The sequence below is a fragment of the Engraulis encrasicolus genome, chromosome 11, assembly GCF_034702125.1.
Source record: "Engraulis encrasicolus isolate BLACKSEA-1 chromosome 11, IST_EnEncr_1.0, whole genome shotgun sequence".
NCBI classification, from domain to species: domain Eukaryota; kingdom Metazoa; phylum Chordata; class Actinopteri; order Clupeiformes; family Engraulidae; genus Engraulis; species Engraulis encrasicolus.
Genome location: NC_085867.1, coordinates 39,020,892 through 39,045,727, shown reverse-complemented (window position 1 = coordinate 39,045,727; position 24,836 = coordinate 39,020,892). Strand labels below are relative to the sequence as shown.

At 45.3% G+C, this 24,836-nt stretch overlaps 2 protein-coding genes across 2 annotated transcripts; one reads left to right on the top strand and one right to left on the bottom strand.

Annotated features, from left to right (window-relative positions):
• Positions 1–1,609: 1,609 nt before the first annotated feature.
• On the bottom strand, positions 1,610–12,489 carry txnl1 (thioredoxin-like 1). Its single transcript, XM_063211349.1, has 8 exons — positions 12,227–12,489; positions 11,121–11,217; positions 10,819–10,992; positions 9,977–10,099; positions 5,341–5,410; positions 4,913–5,085; positions 2,545–2,649; positions 1,610–2,098 (listed from the first exon to the last, which is right to left on the bottom strand). The coding sequence occupies exons 1-8, from the start codon at positions 12,322–12,324 to the stop codon at positions 2,069–2,071; spliced, it is 870 nt and encodes a 289-aa protein (XP_063067419.1). The 5' UTR covers positions 12,325–12,489; the 3' UTR covers positions 1,610–2,068.
• Positions 12,490–13,224: 735 nt separating this feature from the next.
• LOC134458985 (small ubiquitin-related modifier 2-A-like) lies at positions 13,225–14,201 on the top strand. Its single transcript, XM_063211348.1, has one exon. It carries the CDS (start codon positions 13,314–13,316, stop codon positions 13,758–13,760), a length of 447 nt encoding a protein of 148 aa, XP_063067418.1. The 5' UTR covers positions 13,225–13,313; the 3' UTR covers positions 13,761–14,201.
• The last annotated feature ends 10,635 nt before the right edge of the window (positions 14,202–24,836 follow it).

Here is a 24,836-nt window from a genome sequence, read left to right as displayed (position 1 = left end):
TGGTCATATTGGCCAATATTTTTAATTTTAGGGGAGTCTGCAACCCTTTGGCCTTCCAGGTAGGCTACATGCACCAATTCATTGAATAGGCTCCTTATTAGCCATTCAAAAACACACCTTGACAGATCAGCTAGCCTATCTTTCCACTGTTTCCTACAGGATGTAGGTTCAATTTTCTGCTTAGAGAGAGGTTGACCTCGACAGGCGATTGACGAACTCGTCCAAGTAAGCGCACCACATTTGAATTCGTAGGATTGCTTCTTAAACTGAATCAAAACTAAATGTGCATGCATGTCTGTCAACATCAACTTCTGAAGGCGATGGCCTATATTTCGAGCTTCAATTAAATTTGGCCGATCACGTCCATCTTTATTTTTTTTTAGAAAAAGAATTACCTTTCCTTAGTGGAATAATAGACACCAGTCATAAAATACCTCGATTATGATTGTGGCACGCCGAGCCTCGGCAAGTCTGAAAAATATCCAGAAACATCATTTCACGGAACAACCCATCAATCCATGCACGACCGAAGTTGGAGCGCATTCTCGGCATGCTTCTTTCAATGAGCATTTGCTGACACCAAGTGGCCAAATAGTAGGACTGCAGAAAATGATAAAAGGACCTTGGATATGGCGCCTTGTGTTCAACTTCATACTGTATCAGTAGTCAGTTTATCAGTGGCCTGAAGCCTGATACAGCTTAGTTCCAGCTGCTGCTTACCTGACTTACAACTGGTAGTCATCAGTCAAGGGGAATCAGCAACTATGTGACATCACATGCTGGCAGACCCGGCTGCAGAACCAAGTCGTTGGACGGCATTTGATGGAGTATGGGGGGGCACCTTGGCGTGGGGTATGGGGGTCCTCCCCCAGAACATTTTGTATTTCTTTGATGCAATTTCCTGCATTTTAACCAAATTGTGGGCTCCGTTTCAGCTCTATATGGAACAGTACGTTTGGTTCTAATCACGGGACAATCCCATTATTTCAAGGGATCACTGTTCACTTATTATTTCACATTTAGGTCTACTGACAATGTCTAAATAATGTAGCCTATTCATTTATTTCTCTATTAGGGCTATGGTGGTTAAGCATTGGTGGCATTATATCTTATACTTTATACTGTATTCAGAAAAAAATACCCATTTGTTGCATATTAATGACCATATCAGCCTATTTAGGTGAATAGGCCCAGGGGGGGCACAGCAGCTTGGCTGGGGAGGCAATGCCCTCCAATGGCCCCCCTGCATGCTGGACTTCATGGACCTCGTTAAGTGAGGATATTGGAATTATTATACAAACAAGGCCCTGGTTTATGAAGATATTTTGAAATGCCGATAATTGTTTTATCGATTAACGGATAAATACGATGTAGAAAAGAATAAAATAAAAACTCCATTGTGACAGTTGCACTGTAGCCAGAGACGGTTTCGGTAGGGGGAACTTTGTTTTAGTCCCCTTAATGTGTGTGTGTGTGTTTTTTTTAACCAGTTTCGAAATGTGCATTGTCAAACTCTACATGTTAACGGAAGGCCAAAACCAATGCGCTTAAAATATCCCAAGGATGTTGTGGGGATATCGGTATTATGATAGGAAAAAGACACAATAGATACATGTGTGGTGGTTCTGTTTAGTTGCAGTGATGTTATACAACAAATATATGAATTCATGTACGTTCAACAAATACGTATAAGAAATAAAACAAAAAACAGCTAGACGGAAGGCCATCCCACCATTTACTTTCAATACCCAAGAAAGAGCAAGTACTAAAATACACTGGGTAACTGCCTTTGAAAAAGGATTCCTTTTTATTTACACGTTAGTTTTGATTACAATAAAAATATCTGAAGGGAGCTGTCTCAGCCCCAGCAGTGATTCCACTCTTTGAGAGCTAAGAGACACAGAGAAGAGACGGAGAGAGAGAGAGAGAGAGAGAGAGAGAGAGAGAGAGAGAGAGAGAGAGAGAGAGAGAGAGAGAGAGAGACGCGCTGGTCCATTTTGTATTACAGCTGAAACAACCAGCAGCTTTGGCGGATGGGTTTTTGCAGCGGTGTACCCATACTTGTTTTTCAGTGGCTCTCTCCCTTCTTTCCAACAACCTGTGAAGGAGGAAAGGGTTGCAGAGGGTTAGAATCAACAGCAAGACTGGTTGAAGGACAATAGGGCATGAAGGGCATTAGCTGTTGATTTCGATTTTCAGTAATACTTTAGAATAGGGTTGACAAGTTAGCCACAAATACATGCTTAACTGTCTTTACAAGTGATTTGTAAGACTTGCATTATGCAAAATAAATCATTTGCCATGTGCGTATTCACAAATTTCTAGTTTGTTGCCAATTAAGCCTTCACTATGGATATAATAATAATAAGGGCCTAGATATGGGCCTTGAATTTCCTTAACATTGTTAGCATTAAGACGAATTGACAAATTAAGTGCTGTTAAAAAAATGTTGAAGTACTTTGTGTGGCTTATAGATAAAAATGTAGATACTGTATGTAGTATTTGGGGTATTTGTAAGAACAGCAGAAATAGCAGCCACCGTACCCGTTTGAAGTCGTTCATGTTTGTGGCTTGTACTGGAGTTCCGATAAAGGTCAGGTAATTAATCTTTGTTGTCTCCTCGTCTCCTTGGTTTGACTTAATAAATAGCTGTAATTAGATAAGCAACACAGAGAGATAGACATTACGTTAACAATAATATTCATCTACGTCCTCACTCTGCACACAGTTTCTTGCCAAGTGATGCATTAGTAGACACAGGCCAATCTCAGTTAAAGGGGTCTGAAGAGTTTAACTGTAAGCAACTGGACGACCACTTGTCACTTGAAAGATGTTTAATTCAAAATCACTTCTCTCCCTAAGAACTCCATCAACAGGCTGGTTGATATGGTGGAACACTAGCACTTAAACTTCTCTTAGGGCTGTAGGATGATGGAAAAATGATTATCACGATTATTTGGATCAAAATAATCAAATGAATTTTAGGCAGAATGTTGTGAGTTCACATAATGAAGCATAGGACGCATTATATAAGGGATGAATAAAGTAACACGGAATTGCAATAATGTAAAAGGTAATTGCATGAAACTTAAGCAAGGCCTACATATTTTTGGCCAGAAACACCAGCCTGTCAACATGTTCTGGCTTCAAGGATGCCCCAAGTCAGCCAGAATGATTAAATTGTGATTTCCATTTTTTGACTTGCCATGGCCAACGTCACAGCTTTTGATTAATATTGAATAAGTGTGCATCCGTAATTTCTCTACACCAACAAACAGTCCAGCTAATGACAACTAAATTCTGCATAACACGATCTGGAAGCAGAAGTGTCAAAAGTAAAAGTAAAAGTAAAATCATAGTGTAATTACAACACTAGCATGTGATATTAGCTATTACACCATTTGCTACATCGCACCTTATGAGGTAGATAGACTGTTGTTACTGAAAATAGTTAAAACTTAAAAGATCCATCACAAAATTGATCCAACCAGTCAGACACAGGTCTACCGGTTACTCAGACAATTCACATGTTTTTTTTTTTTACTTTAACTTTGGACACCTCTCTGGATGACTCAGAATCTTCACTAGGGCTGGGTATTGCAGCTATGTTCCTGTATCGATTCGATTTCGATTCTGAGGGTTTTGAATCGATTAATCATGATTCGATTCGATTCAATTCGATTCACAAAGAATCGATTCAATCCGTTCCCTTTTTGGTGCAAGGATTTCCCCCAAAAGATGCTGTTGCCTATTTTTATATAAAAATGTCAAAGGGCTGTGGCTTGACAGTAGTAACAGATTGCTAATGTGTAATAAGTAGGCCTAGGCCTAATTGACTAATACCTACTGGGTATTTTCCATAGACCTAAATGCAACAAAAAGAACAAAAAGAAAAAGAGCAAAAAAATCGATTTTGTGCACTGTGAATCGATTACGTGAATTTTAAATGATATCGATCGATTATCGATTGAATCGATTATTTTACCCAGCCCTAATCTTCACAGAGTAAAGGGTGTGTCTTAACACTTCCCAAAGGCAACACTTGGCCCAGGCATTCAGATTAGCCAACAAATTCAATTGATTAGAATAGATATATCTTGTTATAGATATACAGACTAGAGTTGAACACAATTTTTTTTTAGGAAAATCAAAGATTCCCAAGAGAGGAAGGGCATCCAGTGACGCTGTTGACGTTCTGGAACAGGAATACATTTGTGACACTGGATTGAGAAGACAGGGGAGCTTTTCTCGACAATATCTTTGCTAACTAACTTGGCAACATAATTGGTTGCAATTAGAGATGTACAGGATCCAAGATCCGGTTCCGGATCCGGCAGGATAATAGGGTTTTTCAGACTATCCGGATCCAACGGATCTTAAGCAGTGGATCCGGTATCCGGCAGTTACCTAAGAATCACGATCTCTACTTTTAACGTAGCCTAGGCTTTTCAGTCAGTCTTTCACAACCCCAATCGCTGCATGGAGTGAAAGCCTTTTGGAAGCGGCCGTTGAAGGCAGTGTGGCAGTAAGCCAATGAGTGTTAAAAATAGTTTTCACCAACGTAATAAAAAGGGCCCACGTGTGCGAGTTGGCTATGTGTTTCAACCCTTTCGTAGGATCCGGTATCCGGTTCCGGATCCGGTAGGATCTTAAGCAGTGGATCCGGTATCCGGCAGGATCCTAAAAATCAGGATCCGGTGCATCTCTAGTTGCAATGCAATTTCCCATTGGGAACCAAGTAAGTTGCTAACAGATTAGCAAAAATGCTTTTGAGAAACGGGGTCCAGGTCGGCCATCACAGACTCCAGTCACAGTTAGACAGACACATGAAAATGAAATAGTGACACATGAAAATGAAATAGTGACACATGAAAATGAAACAGTGCAGGTTCCTAAGAGAGTAGCGACATACAGTGACACTGTTGACGTTCTGGAACTTGACGTATCTCAGCGGGATGAGGCCATCCTCTTTGTAGTCCTCCTCGGCCAGGTCGAACTGCTGTGTGGCTTCGCTCCTCTCCGCGTCGTCAAAGTCCATCGAGCGGGGCAGGTTGATGAAGATCTTCACAATCTTGGGGGCATGTGCTACACAGCAGAGAGTGAACAATTAGCAAAAATTGTAGTCATTAAATGTGGTCACCCGAATAGTTTAAGCGAGTAGCCGTATGGCAATAAGCAAATAATTGATATTTAACAAAAGGAACAACCCATTTAGATCGCTTAGTAGACTACCGACAACAGAAAAACAAACAAAACTGCATACAGCTTCCATTCCTTTGTTTTGTTGACATACAAGTACAGGACACTTTAGTGGTTGAAGTAGAGAAAAATAGAGCCTACCAAATTCAGACGACTGGAGCTTCATCGAGAACAGCTTCACAGGCTGGCTGAAGGCCATCGTTATGAGGAGCTGAAAAAGCAATGGATCCAAACATTTCAGGAGTCAAAAACTTGCACAATGTACGGAACAATCAGAAGGTATGCCTAGACTGCAATTTTTCACAGTAGGATTTGTCGAGTCAGCACATAACTTGCAGTGCGGAGAAAAACTTTTTTCAAAACCATGTGTGGCCTCTGCGCACTTGACGCATGCCTTATAGTTATTATTACTTCTTCTTCTCTTACAATATGATGTACTGTATGGTGGAGAATGCAAAATGCCGCAAAAAATAAGCAGCACTGCGGGTGGGTGGGGGTCCATTATTCACCACGTTGGAGTGTCACCTGACAATCGTGACATTACGTGGCCACGAGCGCCGGCCTATTAACATAAGGGAAAACTTTCAGCTAGCACAGGTTTTAGCAGATATGTGAAAAGGGAAAATGAAGTAGAAATAATGCCAAAACATTTCAGCTTAAAGGAGAATTCCAGCCATTTTGGCAAGATATCTCAAAGAGGTTGGATATATAATACAGGGTTCCCACTCTAACTCAGATATAAAATTCCATGATTTTCCATGACTTTCCAGACCTAAAAAAATGAATTTCCATGACCACTTCCGTTAAAAGAAATGGCCTTATGTTCACCCTTAGAGCCGACAACGAGCCGTCAGTGTGCTCATTGCATTCTAGAATGTTGCACATTACAACGTAAAAACCAAGCCGTCTCTGGCAAAGTGTTGCAGTATAACCAGTAAGAAACAATGTTATACACCAAACAAAAAAAAGTTTTGCTTTTACACAGCTGTTAAGAAAATTCCATGATATTCCATGACTGTACATGCAAAATGGTGAAATTCCATGACTTTCCATGACTGGAAAAACTTTTATGAAATTCCATGATATTCCAGAAATTCCATGACAAAATTCAGTCTCCTAAGGGTAAGGGGGCGTTGTCCCTCCTTCTTCTTCTCTTTTCGTGGTGTTTGCACAAGACGTGAGCTACCACCATCTACAGCGCTAAGGGGACTCCATTTATTCTCAACCTCAAGACTCCGAAGGTCTCCTAATCGAAGGTCTCCTAAAGGGGTGTTCACCCGGCGTAAAGTGGATACCGGAAAATAACCCGCCTTCTTTATCTCCCTCTCATATACGATTCTCTGGATATCTTATCTGATTCTGGCCAAGGGATAATGGCTAAAGGGGACCCTGCGAGAAATGTTCATACGCACTGGGCAAAGTTGTTCAATTGCGCTGTTTTCAATGAAAGCGGGAGGCAGCGGGCAAACGCCTGCCACCTTCGATGAAGCTTTTAGCGTGTATCAAAATGCTTCAGAGTGAATTGGCTTACTATTTGGGCACATACAACGAACCCCAATTGGTCATTTTAGCATTAGCCAGTCCCTCCAGTTTTTCGCGATTCAGCGATCGCGTGGATTCATGCAAATTCAATGATATTCCGCATAATTTCACGATGCCACGTAATTCCTGTAAAGCCGCATTTTTCCCGCAAAATTTTCCCCTTTGTCCCCTTCAACATTCTGTGGAGTTTATTGATTTATATTTTCGTCAAAAAATAAAAATGTGACTACAATACCACCGGAGACGAAAACCAATAGGAAGCATTTTTGTTAATATGTCACTGAAACATTGAAAAAATAATTGCCTGCTATTTCGCAAGTCGACCCTCATCTCAGCTGCTCCGCGTCTCTCGCCTCCCCTCCCTCACTATACACGCAGGCGTCGGACACCCGTGACCTTTTTTTAACAGCAGTAGCCTACTTATCAGTGCAATCCTGGCTGGAAAAAGTATTGTTGCCCATTTATCCATGACGAAGAAGTGTAGGCTATGCAGTCATGAAATAGTGGCGGTGCTGTCGCACAGTAGCAAACATCTTTAGGCCTACATTTTTGCGCAACTTCTCCACTCTCCCCTGTCGCTTTCATGAGCATGCTACCTGACGGTCGTTGGGATCTTTTTTCAATGTTCGCTATGTTTGTAATTTAAGGGTATATGTCTATGCGTAGGCACAAGCCTTCTGATAACAATCACTGCCGATTGCAAAGGATTCGGAAGTGTGGATAGGAAGTGAACGGCCCTTCCACGCATTTCACTGTGTTATTGCACATAAAGTCTGTGCCTCGGAATTCATGCAACCATGCACACAACCATGTCAACGAGAGCGTGTATGCCATCACTTGGCAAGCGTTTTTTGCAGTTGTGTTCAAGCAAATAATATGTAACAGCGTGCAATACGAGCACCAGAGAGAGAGAGAGAGAGAGAGAGAGAGAGAGAGACGCGTCGCATGTCCAACAGGTGCAGCCATTGTAAGCCGCGTTGCAGCGGTACAACCTGGCTGTACCCCGCGACGCTCTTCATTAGCCTACTGGTAGGCTATACCCACAAGTATTTTTTCATAACGCGCAGTCCCGTTTTCCCCCGAAGTCGTTCTAAAATATCGACAGAGATTTATGAGTGTCGCGGCCATGATTTTTTTTTTTTACACATTGGACGCACTGGCTTATAAGACGCTCTGGCAGTTTTTGACAATATATTTTGTTATATAATATTATTGTCAATATTGTATTATTCTATTATATAGGAAGTGTGTTTCTGAATCTCTCTCTCTTTTGTCTTAAGCCTGCTTAGACTGATTGTGGTTTTCAGTTACCAAAAAAATCCAGAAAGGGGTGCAAAATCTTTGTCAAAAAATGAGAAAATCCGCAGCAAAATCTTTGCAAAAAATGAGAAAATGCCGCCACAAAATCAGACATTTTGACTCGCAAAAATCACAAAATCCCTGTGCAAAATCCTGGAGGGACTGATTAGCTAGCACAGACATGATACATATGGAGATTTCAGAAATAGCGCATCTACCTCTCCCAACTTCCGTCTTCCACAGACGTCCTTAGAAATTGATTGCAGAAGTCATACATTATAGCAATCCATTTTGTTTTTGTCCACCAAAAACGACTCTCAGGAACTGAACTATACACGTGTCTATGTTTGTTATTGTTTCGTACCAGACAGCTGACTGGTTTCAACACCCATGTTTGCCATGTTTGTCAAAGTGTCGCGTGACTGCTGGAAGCAGCGGACATTTGCTCATTATTCAGCTGCAGGAGAGAGGCGCCTTCAGAAGTATACTGTTCGCAATTTTGAGATGGATAGTTCGTCAGATTCTGATGTAGGAATGGAAGAGTTTGATGGTCGGGGTTATCTTTTTGAACACAAGTATACAGATGAGGAGTTGTTGGCACAAGACGCAGCGAGGATGGCTCAAACCGAGGATCCAGAGAGCTAGGTCACGCAGTGGGGAGACATGGTGGTACAGATGTGGACATTGTATTGCACTGACCACGGAGGAAGACAGTATGTGCTACACGGAGAGGGATCTTTTACAGCGCGATCCTGATGATTTAGCCTACAGAGAATAGGGTGTTTCCAGCAGTCATGTGACACTGACATTGCGGCAAAAATGTGGGTGTTGAAACCAGTCAGCTGTCTGCTACGAAACAATAACAAACAAAGCCATGTGTATAGTTCAGTTCCTGAGGGTCGTTTTTGGTGGACAAAAAGAAAATGGTTTACCACAATGTATGACTTCTGCGATCAATTTCTAAGGACGTCTGGAAGATGGAAGTTGGGAGAGGTAGGTGTGCCATTTCTGAAATCTCCAAATGCATCATCTGTGCTAGCTAATGCTAAAATGACCAATTGGAGTTCGTTGTATGTGCCCAAACAGCAAGCCAATTTACTCTGAAGCATTTTGATACACGCTAAAAGCTTCATAGAAGATTAAACGTTTGCCCGCTGCCTCCCGCTTTCATTGAAAACAGCGCAATTGAACAACTTTGCGCAGTCAGTGCACATGAACATTTCTCGCAGGGTCCCCTTTAGCCATTATCCCTTGGCCAGAATCAGATAAGATATCTTGCCCAAATGGCCGGAATTCTCCGGTTCACCTCACCATGTTCTACAGCAGTGGTTCCCAACCTATGGGTCGGGACCCAACCTATGGGTCGCCAAAGATCCACAGTGGGTCGCGAAGCCCTCTTGATTTTAAGGGGTTTGATTTTAATACCATATATAGCCCATGTTGCATACATGACAAAGCATTTAACTAATACATGCAGAGAAGCAACAAAATGTAAGTGATCCATTAAACATTTATTGATTAATGATTATTGATTAATGAGTTTTCACAGGAAACAGAGTATCATGTGACTCCCTCACGTGCGGGCGCTCGCGCTATTGGGTCCCCAAAGCTTACAATGGTAAAAATATGGGTCCCTGAAGAAAAAGGTTGGGAACCACTGTTCTACAGCAAGAGTCAAGTAGAATTCATCCGTTTTTGTGTCCTTGTAACCCCCCCCCCCCAGTCAATACGGCAGAATGTTTTGTTAGCGTTCACACCAAAAAATCCCAAAGTGTCCTGTCCAACTTAGTGAATAAATACAAGAAACTAAATGCATCACAACAGAAGCTTGATCAGGGCCCAGCTGTGGCTCAAACGGTAGGGCACTACGCTGTTACACCAGGGACCCAGGTTTGACTCGAAGTGCTTTCAAATCTGCATTTGTAATTGTACATACCTGCTCGTCACAGTCAGACTCGAGGAAGGATGTGTCTTTGATTAAGCAGTTGTCAAAGCCGCAGTCATCACTCTCATTCAGGCACTCGCATCCTGCTTTGTTTACAAATGGCATGAGGTCCATCTGAAACAAACAAAATCACCAGTTTTAGAGATTTGACCGTTGCTTGTTGCAAAATAAGCCTTCAAAGCAAAAAGCTTGCAAAAAGGACATGCCACTCTTAATATGGCAAGAGTTTTTATGTGGGCAAATGCTGCAATGACTGCAGTCTTCAAAAACCTAAGAACTTCTTCGAATGTACAATCCTCTGACCACACTGACAGAGACAAGAAACATATAGTGACTGCCATTTCACCCATCTCAATATCACAAATCAGATACATCCCAGATCAGTTACCTCACATATCAGATATCCCACAGATCATATACCAAACATGGATTCAGAAAAATGCTACTCTCTAGCACCTTTGGATATTTTCCAAGAAGTGGATTAGTGACAAAATAGAGGATAGAGCATTTCCTTTCTAGCAAAACAAATAAATAGGTTCGACTTGCTTTGAGCTAACCTTTCTGGTTTACCACTCTTTGAAGCACACAGCACTACACCGTGGGCCTATACTACAAAGCTGGTTAATCTAATCTAATACAAGAGCCTTTCTTAAGAAAATGAGGACTCCAGGCTCTTCTATTAGATGATTTACCTCTGAACTAAACCTTAACTTATCCTGAACCAGCTTTGTAGTATAGGCCCCTTAAGCTAGACAGAACCAAAACACCAACATGACACACTTGAGGAGCATCATATGCACTTGTAAAACACTTGTCTCCACCAAAATACTCACATATCCCTTTGGAATGTCTGAGTCCTCATTGCTCCCCGGGTCATTTTCTACGTGCTGTTTTATTTTCTCCTCCAGTCCCGCCGCATCAGCGCCTTGGTACTGATCAACGCGTACTTTGTTTCGGAAGAACAGAAACGTTGGCGTTGCAGAAATGTTGTTGGCAGCGGCGGTGGCCTGTGAAAAACCAATTTGTTTAATTAGCAGGGCCATGAGAAAGCACGGTTTACTTTTGTCCTTCAAGTTTGTGCCGTTGTAATGAATACAAGTTTTCTGTGATATTTAATCCCCCTGTGTTAGCATACCTGACAGACATGGACATCAACTTCCAGGAAAACAACTTGAGGGTACTTGCTGCTCAACATGTTGAAAGCAGGTTGTATTCTGACGCAAGGCCTGCACCTGTTATGACAGAACAGAACAAACAACGCCAACATACATTTTTTTTAAAGCTTGCTCATGCCAAGTGTACAATGATTCCTTGTTAACGACTGCACATGTGCCATTCAATATTAAGTTTTAGAAGAATATTCAGTACATTCTGAATATAGCAGACCACATATTTTCACATCACTCTGTCAATAGGTGACGTTTTTATGTCAGATAAGGCTTTGATCACGTATTGTTTCATTCTACATTATCACAGCAGCCTTGTACTTTAAAATGAAACCAACCCCCTTCCTGGTTCTGACAGATACGCACAACCAGGTTACACCTATGGACTATGTACTTGAAAACATGGGTTATTGTGGTTGTATAGCCACATTAGTATGACAAATGTGGAATGTGAGATTAGAGAGCAACATAAGCTTGTAGACACACGCCACTGCATCGATTACTGATTATTAGATAATGTAGGCTACTTGAGATAGACTTCTTGATCTTCAAAAACAGAGTGCAAACGTAACTGTGGCAGTGCAAACTCTGGAACACTGAGGTTATCTCATAATCCTAATGATACAGAGGGGTGATTTTCGGCTAGGAACTGCTTGTTACTACACAAAATTAAAAAATAATGTAACATTGCATTGTTGACTTGGGACTTGCTGACAGCTCTCGGTAGCCTAGTTAGCGCACTAGCTTGTCATTTTGCTATGTCATAGCCAATAGCATACTTGGGTTAAATCCTAGTTCTACACCTCGGCTAACACACTGGTTTAGCCCTGAGCTAACAGGTTAGCTTAGCGTACCAAACACATCTCTTTGTTGGTTAGCCTAGCTACAAAATGATATTCCTTAGTGACCAGAAATCAACTTGTATTCTTTCAACGGTACTGTTACAGTGCTTCACGTATTGCTGTCATACATTCAATCCACACAAACACAAACCCAAGTGTGTGGCAAACTAGCTAGTTGAGCTAATTACTTGCACACAAATGTACAAGGCCTGATAGTAGATTTTGAGCCTTACCCTGCCATAGTGAACTTCACCACAGCCAGTCTGGAGCCGGCGCCTGTTAATTCAGATTGGAAATCTGAATCTTGGCCGATGACTTTGACGCCAACCATTTTAAAACTGAATGTACAATGTGTTGCTCTTGTGATAATTAAAACACTGATTCCTCGCTGTTTATTTTAGTGTTCAACCAGAGGCTAATGTAACTAGCTAGTGCTAGGTGCAACAACGCCGATAATGCTTCTCTCTCTCGAATCGTACGCTCTCGAGAAGATCTGACGACATCTCAGAAACTAGCCAATCACACACAGACAAAACAGTAAGTGGGCGTGGTATTTTAATGTACGTCATCAAGAAGTCGCACGTGTATGCAAGTGTCGTAAAGTATTCAGGTCTAGAGGCTCCATCAAAGTTCCTTCTCCATGGCTGCCTGCACAGAATAACCATGGTCGGCGAGAATCCCAAGGAGGGCGGAAAAACGGAAAGCAATGCGCACATCAACCTCAAGGTGGTTGGGCCAGACGGGTCTGTGGTGCAGTTTAAACTGAACCTCTGGACACCTCTGGACAAACTCATGAAGGCCTACTGTGAGAGACAGGGCTTGACCATGAGGCAAATCAGGTTCCGATTTGACGGACAGCCCTTCAATGAGACGGACACACCTGCACAGTTGCAGATGGAGGATGAAGATGAAATTAACGTATTTCATGCCATCCCTTACCCAATGATGGCCCTAACAAACCAAAAGAACGAGCACATCAACATCAAGGTAGTTGGGCCAGATGAGTCTGTGGTGCAGTTTAAAATTAAGCGGCATACACCTCTTAGCAAACTCATGAAGGCCTACTGTGAGAGACAGGGCTTGACCATGAGGCAAATCAGGTTCCGATTTGTCGGACAGCCCTTCAATGAGACGGACACACCTGCACAGTTGCAGATGGAGGATGAAGAGGTAATTGACGTATTTCATGCCATCCCTTACCCAATGAGCCTTAGGCCTACAAACCAAAACAGTGAGCACATCAACCTCAAGGTAGTTGGGCCAGAAGACGAGTCTGTGGTGCAGTTTATAATTAAGTGGCATACACCTCTTAGCAAACTCATGAAGGCCTACTGTGAGAGACAGGGCTTGACGATGAGGCACATCAGGTTCCGGTATGGCGGAGAGGCCTTCTATGACACGGACACACCTGCACAGTTGCAGATGGAAGATGAAGAGGTAATTGACGTATTTCGGGCCTTCCCTTACCCAATGAGCCTTACAAACCAAAACAGCGAGCACATCAACCTCAAGGTGGTTGGGCCAGACGGGCCTGTGCAGTTTAAACTGAACCTCTGGACACCTCTCAGCAAACTCATGAAGGCCTACTGTGACAGACAGGGCTTGACGATGAGGCACATCAGGTTCCGGTATGGCGGAGAGGCCTTCAATGACACGGACACACCTGCACAGTTGCAGATGGAGGATGAAGATGAAATTGACGTATTTCGTGCCTTCCCTTACCCAATGATTATCCCTCGTCAAAGACAAGGCAATTTGTCTGAATAGGTTGGAGGATTGATGTTGGCCTATTTCAGCAGCAAACACGAGGTCTTAAGTAAAAGTCAAGAATCATCCTTCTCCCACCTCTTCCCAGCAATGTGGCCCATCTCTCCTTCTTCTCTCCTCCCTTGCCTGCTCCCTTCCTCCTTTCTGCTTCTCATCCCATCTCTCCTTCTCCTCCCCTCTCTCCTTCTCTCTCTCTATCTCCTCTGTTCTTATGTTCCTATGCCAAAACCATACGGACTGAGGTTCTCACGGTTCCACACACATTAATAGGTTATAGGCCTACAGTGTCTTCATTTTTTTTCTTCCTTTGTCTTTATTTTTATACATTGGAAATATTTTCTCAAGATTTGACCATAGTTTAGCCTAACTGAGCAATAAAGGCCCAACGCACAACTGTGCATGACGGTTTGTGGGCAAATGTAAAACCAAAGTGATTTTTTTTTCCAACGGTGGGGAATAATGGTGTCAAGTTATAAAAAAAGAAAATGTTTTCTCACAAAAACAGTATTGTCGATTGAGTTTCTTGTTAGAATAAAGTAATTTTGTAAATCTGATGTTTTGATAAAACTTCATTTAATTGAAAAAAAAAAACATTTGTTGTGTCATTATTAATTTCTAGCATCACTCAATCAATCAATCAATCAATCAATCAATCAATCAATCAATCAATATTATATGATATTATAAGCACATTATCTAAGAGAACTATAATTCAATGTGTCGCAGGTGGGGGTGCGCAAAAATAGCGACACCTCCATTACCAATATTACCCTGAGGAGTAAACTGTGCACACCCAAATACGCAAGAAGACATGAATCAATTTAGTCTACTTCTACCTGTGAGTCTTAAAGGGGCACGGCACTCAGTGAATTAAAACTCGTAGCTTTCGGGCTGCATACAAGGTTTGTCCTGCAACAGTGGTGGTCGAGCTCCTGTGTCCGTTAGTCTTGGGGCCGAGAGAGAGAGAGAGAGAGAGAGAGAGAGAGAGAGAGCGGGAGAGAGATCCGAGGGCAGGGCGCGGTTGGAGAGGGGACTCTCAATTGGGAGGCCTCGGCACCTGAGCGACGATTCTTCTTCCTTCGTGGCAGTTCCACCTGGCTCGGGTCACGGCTTCCAACATCGGGCAAAATGCCAGCGCGCACCCTCCACGGAGTCAGGCTGCCTGGGTCCGGATCCATCGGATCGTGCTTCGTCGTCTTTCTTGCTCAGTGCCGTCCGGATACCGGCTGTGGGCTTTCTCCCCTCAGGTGTGCGTTCCCTCGGCTGCGGCCACCTCTCCTCCCGCGCTCCTCCTCTCGTGAGCGGTGTTCTCTTCTCCCAAGGCGTTCTCCTCGTCTCTGCACCTGCACATTAATTTAAGCCATTCCCTGCCTCACGTGCCAATCAGGTTCTGCCATTTTCCGCTTCTCACCTGTTGGCATTCAGCTCGTTAGCGCGCGTGTGCGCCTCGAAGACCAGAGAGCGCTTCATATTCTTTTCTCTGTGTAAACAATAACATGCTCTCCACTTGAACTAGGTCACCCCCGTGACACCCACCCCCACGAAATGGTTCTAGTCCCTAGAACCAATTGTCCACGGCGAGGCTCCTGCTTCCACAGTGCAAGGGTGGGGGGTAATCCCAGCTCTCCAAAACCAAACACTTCCCATGACACAGCCATCCACAGTCTAGAACTACCGTGACTCTGTCTGGCATACTTGGGTGCACACAGCTCTCAGACTCAGGGTAACCTGCCGCACTACGCCATATGTCGCAGGTGGGGGTGCGCAAAAATAGCGACACCTCCATTACCAATATTACCCTGAGGAGTAAACTGTGCACACCCAAATACGCAAGAAGACATGAATCAATTTAGTCTACTTCTACCTGTGAGTCTTAAAGGGGCACGGCACTCAGTGAATTAAAACTCGTAGCTTTCGGGCTGCATACAAGGTTTGTCCTGCAACAGTGGTGGTCGAGCTCCTGTGTCCGTTAGTCTTGGGGCCGAGAGAGAGAGAGAGAGAGAGAGAGAGAGAGAGAGAGAGAGAGAGAGAGAGCGGGAGAGAGATCCGAGGGCAGGGCACGGTTGGAGAGGGGACTCTCAATTGGGAGGCCTCGGCACCTGAGCGACGATTCTTCTTCCTTCGTGGCAGTTCCACCTGGCTCGGGTCACGGCTTCCAACATCGGGCAAAATGCCAGCGCGCACCCTCCACGGAGTCAGGCTGCCTGGGTCCGGATCCATCGGATCGTGCTTCGTCGTCTTTCTTGCTCAGTGCCGTCCGGATACCGGCTGTGGGCTTTCTCCCCTCAGGTGTGCGTTCCCTCGGCTGCGGCCACCTCTCCTCCCGCGCTCCTCCTCTCGTGAGCGGTGTTCTCTTCTCCCAAGGCGTTCTCCTCGTCTCTGCACCTGCACATTAATTTAAGCCATTCCCTGCCTCACGTGCCAATCAGGTTCTGCCATTTTCCGCTTCTCACCTGTTGGCATTCAGCTCGTTAGCGCGCGTGTGCGCCTCGAAGACCAGAGAGCGCTTCATATTCTTTTCTCTGTGTAAACAATAACATGCTCTCCACTTGAACTAGGTCACCCCCGTGACAAATGCGCTAGAGAGTAGAGAAAGAGAAAGAAGTAAAAACGATAGGCCTATTGTATTATAGATATACTAGATAACTAAACTCACTGGTTCTTCAGGATCTCCTCTGCTTACAGATGGGTGAACTTCCAATGGCCTTACAGAATCCATCCCACTTGTGACACCAATTTGCAAAGAAAGTGAGTCAGTGCACTGCACTGGTCCTCTCGGGTATCTCAGCCAACAGCCTACATCAATTTAAGAATCTTGTTCGTTGGTAGGACAGTCAGAGCAAATCCACAACATGCTGTCACTCCATCACGGTCTGCTGTTAAAAAAAAATGTGTAGGCCTAGCTACTAGGCGGGAGCCTGTCTATGTTCCCACAGCCCATTGGTCCCACATCGCTAAGACTTTTGACATTAATTTCTTGGCCCATTGGTCCCACAGACCATTGGTCCCCCACAGTATATTCCTGATTCTCTATGTTCCCAAATTTCTAAGAATTTATTCAAATTTAGGCACTACAGGTAGGTTCCATGGCGGGGATAAAGGTGCGTTCTCTAGATGTAGATGTAGATGTAGATGTGGGAACATGGAGTTGTGGAACATAGGGCTTCTATTTGAATATTTTTTTTAAAAAATGATGGAACATGGAGCAGCAGGAATAAGATGGGACCATTGGGCTGTGGGTCCTATGGGCTGTGGGAACGTAGAGCTGACCTCCTACTGGGATAGGCCTACTGATCATAATGCACCCTTAATAAAAATGTCAGGCCTTTAGCACTTCAATCCTACCAGCCACTTTGTCTGAAACCTGTTTGCTGTTCTGTCTGTCTATATGACCCGGTTTAGCCTTCACAAGTTTTCAGTTACAAAGGTGTTTTACAAAAGTGAAAGTAAATTCATGGTGTACAGCACTAGCACATAATAGGCTATTATGATAGCTGTTACATGCCTACTTCATTGTGCGAGATAGACTGTTTGTTACTTATTAGTTACCAGTATTGGGCTGTAATGCATTACAAAAGTAATTCATTATTGTAATGCATTACTTGTTGTTGTAATGCAGTAATGTAAGACATTACAAGACATCTGTCAGGGTCTTAAAACCCAAGGCCACCCTCAGAAGGAAATGGAGACGAAGGACAGAAATGCAGAGAATTAGAGTTCGTTCAAACTTAGTTTTACTTAGTTCAAAGTCAAGTTGACAAAATCCAAGCAGGCAAAAATCCAAAACAAAAACAAAGAGCCAAGAGTTCAGTCTTTCAAAAAGGGTATCAAAAGGGCAACAGTTCTTGGGAAAGTCAAAGTTCAAAAATCATATGTAGCATTCCATGGCAACTAAAGGGTTAAATCCCAAATCTTCAAATTCCAACAAAAAGCAATCTTCCAAGTGTCCAAAATACATTAATGATCAAAGTCCATAATCCACAAAGAAAGTCCAAAGCAGAAAATCCTCTTCAAGCAAAAGTATGTCATAAACAAAGTTCCAAAGTCAAAAAAACAGCAGCTCAAAAATAGCAGTAGCAAAAAATCAGGGACAAGTACTCACATGTGGCTTTCAGGAGATCTCAGCAGAGTCAAAAGGAAACAAAGGCTTTAAATAGGCAACCCAATCAATTCACCATCAATGATTCAATTAACCAATAACAAAAAGACAGGTGTAGCCAATGGCAAAGGGTAAAACAAAAAAATACAAAGATAAATGGCGACATCTAGTGGCAAGATTAAAGAACAGCAGGCACAATTGTCCACAGAACCTGACAGAACCCCCCCCTCTAAGATCGTCTCCTGACGATCCCAGGGCGATCAGGATGCAAGCGATGGAAGTCTCTAACCAAGGAACGGTCAAGCACATCCCTGGACGGTACCCAGGAGCGCTCCTCAGGACCATACCCTTCCCAGTCCACGAGGTACTGAAGAGAACCCCGAACACGGCGGGAATCCAGGAGCCGGTTGACCGTGTAGGTGGCATGGCCATCGATGAGTCGAGGAGGAGGTGGCGGCCGAGGAGTAGGAGCCAGTGGGGAAGTGACCACTGGGCGGAGACGGGAGACATGGAAGGTCGGGTGGACCCTCATAGAGCGAGGGAGCTGCAGAGTGTAGGCCACAGGGTTGATCCTGCGGAGGACTTTGAAGGGACCAACGAACCGGGGCGCCAACTTCCTGTTCTCCACCCTCAGTGGAAGATCCCGAGCCGAGAGCCAGACCCTCTGACCAGGTCGGAAGGTGACCAACCTCCGACGACGATTGGACTGCTGCTGGTACTGCCGAGAGGCTTTCAGCAGGGCTCGTCTGGCTCTACCCCATGTACGCCGACACCGCCGAACAAACTGCTGGGCTGACGGGACCCCTGCATCCACCTCCTGCTCAGGAAACAAAGATGGTTGGTAACCAAACTGACACTCAAAGGGTGACATACCTATAGCTGAGCATTTCAGTGTGTTATGAGCATATTCAGCCCAAGGGAGCTGGGAGCACCAGGACGTGGGATTGTTCGAGACCAAGCATCTCAGGGTGGCTTCAAGGTCTTGATTCAGTCTCTGTCTGCCCGTTAGACTGGGGATGGAAGCCAGACGAGAGGCTCACAGTCGCCCCGATCAGCTTGCAGAAGGCACGCCAGAAGCAGGAGGTAAACTGGGGTCCACGGTCGGAGACGAGATCCTGGGGAAGACCAAAGACTCGAAACACATGGTCACATATGAGTCTGGCAGTCTCAGAGGCAGAGGGCAATTTGGGCAAAGGTAAGAAGCGACAGGCTTTAGAGAATCTATCAATAATCAGCTTCCGGCGGCGGCGCACGTAGGTTGCAGCAGCCCCTTGCTTTCCCAACTTTCAGTGTTTATTTGTGTTAAAATGTGTCTTTCGGAATGTCTATCGTCGGAAAATATGTCGGAACGCACGTACAGTCGGCAACAGCTGTTGCAGATAAGAATGGACAACTTAAGCAATGTATTGGATGTACCAATGAAGACCCTGGAAGAACTAGGAATTCTCCGGCGGCATAGGACTACATCGGACCCGTCTGCCTCGCTATGCCGACGCCGAAGAATTAGGAAAAGGGGCAAACGAGGTGGCGTCGAGACACGGCTTGCAGCCAACCCAACTCGTCCAGCAATACCATCAATTCTCTTGGCAAACGTCAGATCTCTGGACAATAAGATGGATGACATACGGCTACTAAGATCAGCGAACAAAACCGTGAGGAACTGCTGCGTTACGGTGTTCACCGAATCATGGCTGAACGACGGCATACCCGATTCGGCTTTACATCTGGAACAACTAACGTGCCACCGAGCGGACAGAGCCCTTGCAGAGAAAAAACGAGGAGGAGGAATATGTGTCTACACACATGATGCTTGGTGCAATAATGCTACGGTAGTACAGAGGCACTGCTCTCCACGAGTGGAGTTCATGATTATCAAGTGCCGACCCTTCTATCTACCCAGAGAAATATCCGCTATCCTATTAGTCGCCGTCTACCTCCCACCCAGCAACAACAATGGCGTCAAAAGCGAGGCACTGAACGAGCTGCATCGGGGCATCAGTGAACAACAAGATGCACACCCAGATGCCTTCACAGTGGTACTAGGAGATTTCAACCACGGAAATCTCAAAACAGTACTTCCAAAATTTCATCAACATGTCAACTTCCCAACAAGAGAACAAAACACCCTGGACCTCGTTTACACAAATCAGAAGGGAGCATACAAGGCAAAGCCCATCCCCCACATTGGATCATCAGACCACACGACAATTCTGCTACTGCCAGCTTACAGACAAAAGGCAAAACTCACCAAACCAGTTCAGAAGGAGGTGAGAAAATGGCCTGAGGGAGCCATCTCACGACTTCAGGACTGCTTTGAAACCACAGACTGGGACATTTTCAAAACAACTGCCACCCACAGCAATCACATTGACATTGAGGAGTACACAGACACCGTGACCTCCTACATCACAAAATGCATCGATGATGTTACAGAAATAAAACACATCACTACCAGGGCCAACCAGAAGCCATGGTTCACAGGAGACGTTCACCGACTGCTGAGGGCAAGAGACAAAGCCTTCAGAGCAGGAGACGTAGCTGGCCTAAAGACAGCAAGGGCTAACCTGTCCCAGGGCATCAGGAAAGCAAAAAAGGAATACTCAGACAAAATAACAACACACTTCAAAGACAGCAGAGATGCACAGAGCCTGTGGCAGGGCATACAGGCCATCACGGACTATAAGCCTGCACCACGAAGCTGTGACAACAACACCTCTCTGCTAAACGACCTGAACAGTTTCTTTGCCCGCTTTGAAGCACAAAATGACACTCACCCACAGAAAACTCCCCCTCCCCCCCATGATCAACCCCTTTACCTGTCCTCTGCCAGTGTTAAGAGGACACTGGCCACCATCAACCCACGCAAAGCAGCTGGCCCAGACAACATACCAGGCCGAGTGTTGAAGGATTGTGCAGAAGAGCTGAAGGATGTCTTCACAGACATCTTTAACATCTCTCTGGAGCAAGCAGTCATCCCATCACTTTTCAAAGCTGCTACCATCATACCTGTGCCGAAGAAATCATCACCATCATGCTTCAATGACTACCGTCCTGTAGCACTGACGCCCATAATCATGAAGTGCTTCGAACGGCTAGTCCTGTCACACATCAAAGCCACCCTACCCCCCACCCTAGACCCCTACCAGTTCGCATACCGAGCCAAGCGATCCACGGAGGATGCAATTTGCTCTGCCCTCCATCCAGCCCTCACCCACTTGGACAATAAAGACTCATATGTGAGAATGCTGTTCATTGACTTCAGTTCAGCATTCAATACCATAATACCACAACAACTCATCAGAAAACTGGACAAACTAGGTTTCAGCACCTCCCTCTGCAACTGGCTGCTGGACTTCCTGATGCAAAGACCACAAGCAGTACGGGTAGGGAACAACACCTCGAGCACCCTGACCCTGAGCACGGGGGCTCCGCAAGGTTGTGTTCTCAGCCCCCTGCTGTTCACGCTGCTGACACACGACTGCACAACGACCCACAGCACTAACCATCTAGTGAAGTTTGCGGATGATACAACACTGGTGGGCCTCATCACCAAGGGCGATGAGACTCACTACAGAGAAGAAGTAGACCTGCTGGCCAGATGGTGCAAAGACAACAACCTCCTGCTGAATGTCAACAAGACCAAGGAGATTGTTGTCAACTTCCAAAGGGTCCAAAAACAACTGCCACCACTGACCATCGACGGCGATGCTGTGGAGAGAGTGAGCAGCACCAAGTTCCTTGGAGTGCACATCAGCGACGACCTCTCTTGGACCACCAACACTACATCACTGGCGAAGAAGGCCCATCAGCGTCTCTACTTCCTGCGCAAACTAAAGAAGGCAAGTGCTACACCCTCCATCATGACAACATTCTACAGAGGAACCATAGAGAGCGTCGTGTCCAACTGCATCACAGTGTGGGGAGGAAGCTGCACGGAGAAAAACAGGAAGACACTCCAGCGTGTTGTGAACACAGCGAAGAAGATCATTGGAGTACCACTCCCCTCCCTGCAGGACATTTACACCACACGCCTCACCCGGAAAGCACTGATGATCATCAAAGACACAAGCCACCCTGCACACAAACTGTTCAGCCTCCTGCCCTCTGGAAAGAGGTACAGGCGCCTCCGTTCCCGTACCACCCGGCTGGCGAGCAGCACAATGCACCAAGCGATCAAGATGCTGAACACTCAACCCACTCTCCCCCCACTGTCAGCCTCTAGCCAGCAAGGCCACTGACAACCCCCCCCCCCCATCCCCCACCACCATATCTGCGACTGAACATTCCACCTGCACTACTATACTTGTGACTGAACTTTCAACCTGCACTAACTCAAAACACGCACATACACACACACACACACACACACACACACACACACACACACACACACACACACACACACACACACACCACACACACACACACACACACACACACACACACACACACACACACACACACACACACACACACTGCTCTTTCTGCACTAAACCCACACACACACACACTGACACACACACACACACACACACACACACACACACACAGACACACACACACAGACACACACACACACACACACACACACACACACACACACACACACACACACACACACACACACACACACACACACAGACACACGAACACACACACAAGACGCACACCGCACCTTCTACCTGCACTAAATACATACACACACACACACACACACACACACACACACACACACACACACACACACACACACACACACACACACACACACACACACACACACACACAGCACACACACACACACACACACACACACACACACACACACACACACACACACACACACTGCTGCTGGTGTACTTGACAGACCTTTTTTATATTTATTTTCTTCAAAATGCTACTATTACCATGTCAGAACGCTATAAAGGACTTTTTTTTAGAAAAAGCACAAAACACAACAAATACCTCTTAATGTATGTCCTTTACAAGTCTTCTGTTGTCCAGTCTTGCACTTTAAATGTCTGTATGAGCACTGTCTATGTCCATACTGTCTTAAGTCCATGTATAAGTACTGTCTATGTCTATACTGTCTATGTCCTTACCTTAATTAGTCTATGTCTGTATGGGAAAGCAAGAAATGTAATTTCAAATTCTTTGTATGACCAGTGCATGTAAAGAAATTGACAATAAAAACCTACTTGACTTGACTTGACTTGACTAATGACTAGAATGGTGGTGTTACCTTCAGAGGCAGGGAGGCCAGTAATGAAGTCAAGGGAGAGGTGTGACCACGGCCTGCGGGGTATGGGCAGTGGGTGGAGCAGGCCCTGGGGTCTCTGGCGTGGATCCTTCCCCTGGACGCAGTTGTGACAGCTGGCCACGAATGTCTGCACGTCCGTCTTCATAGTAGGCCACCAGAAGCGCCGCTCAAGGAACTCCAGTGTTCGAGAGGCCCCTGGATGGACCGCCAGTCGACAAGAATGACCCCACTGGAGAACTTGACCACGTGCAGACCTGGGAACAAACAAGAGACCTGCAGGAACATTATCAGGGGCAGGGTCATTGCGCAGGGCCTGCTGAACTACAGATGTTATGCCCCAGCGCACTGGTGCAATGACTCGGGAACTAGGGATGATTGTTTCAGGTGGGCTCTCTAGACTTTCTGACTGAAATAGGCGTGAGAGCGCATCAGGTTTGACATTTTTTGAGCCTGGTCTGTAGGAGATGTTAAAGTCAAATCTGTTGAAGAAGAGAGCCCACCTGGCCTGTCGAGGATTTAGGCGCTTGGCCTGCTGGATATACTGCAGATTCTTATGATCTGTCCACACTAGGAAGGAATGTTGAGCCCCCTCCAACCACTGCCTCCACTCCTCCAGTGCCAGTTTAACAGCCAGGAGCTCTCGATTTCCAATGTCATAGTTCTCCTCTGACGGAGAGAGCTTGCGAGAGAAAAAGGCACAAGGATGGATTTTACCGTCAGAGGATCTTTGGGAGAGGACCGCGCCAACCCCTACATTAGAGGCATCCACCTCCACGATGAAGGGTCGAGTGGGATCTGGATTTTGGAGAATGGGAGCAGAGGAGAAGTGTTGCTTCAGAGTCTGAAAGGCCTGGCTAGCCTCAGTAGTCCATGAGAAGGGGAAGTTGCATTTTCGTGTGAGTGCAGAGATGGGGGCCGCAATGGAGCTGAAGTTGCGGATAAACCTCCGGTAGAAATTTGCAAAGCCCAAGAATCTCTGCGTCTCCTTGATTGTGATGGGGGCAGGCCAATCCCGTACTGCTTCCACCTTCTTAGGGTCCATGAGGATCCTCCCCTCCGAGATGACATAGCCAAGGAATGCCACTTTGGGAACGTGGAACTCGCATTTTTCAGCTTTTACAAAAAGGTGGTTTTTGAGGAGACGAGTGAGTACCTGTTGGACATGCTGGACGTGCTCGGAATGGTTCTTGGAAAATATTAAAATATCATCTAAATAAACAAAAACAAATCTGTCCAGCATGTCACGAAGAACATCATTGATCAAGGCCTGGAAGACAGCAGGGGCGTTAGTGAGTCCAAAGGGCATGACCCGGTATTCATAGTGGCCAGTTGGGGTGTTAAATGCTGTTTTCCACTCATCTCCTTTGCGAATTCTGACCAGATGGTAGGCGTTGCGAAGATCGAGTTTGGTGAAGATGGTGGCATTTTGCAGGAGTTCAAAAACTGATGACATAAGTGGCAGGGGGTAACGGTTTCGGACAGTGATCTTGTTGAGTCCTCGATAATCAATGCAAGGCCTCAGGCCTCCGTCCTTCTTTCCCACAAAGAAGAAGCCCGCGCCAGCAGGAGAAGAGGAGGGTCGAATGAAGCCTGAGGACAGTGATTCCTTGAGATATTCTTCCATGGCCACGCGTTCTGGAGCAGAAAGTGAGAAGATGCGCCCCCTAGGTGGGCAAGTGCCGGGAAGTAGTTCAATGGCACAGTCATAGGCTCTGTG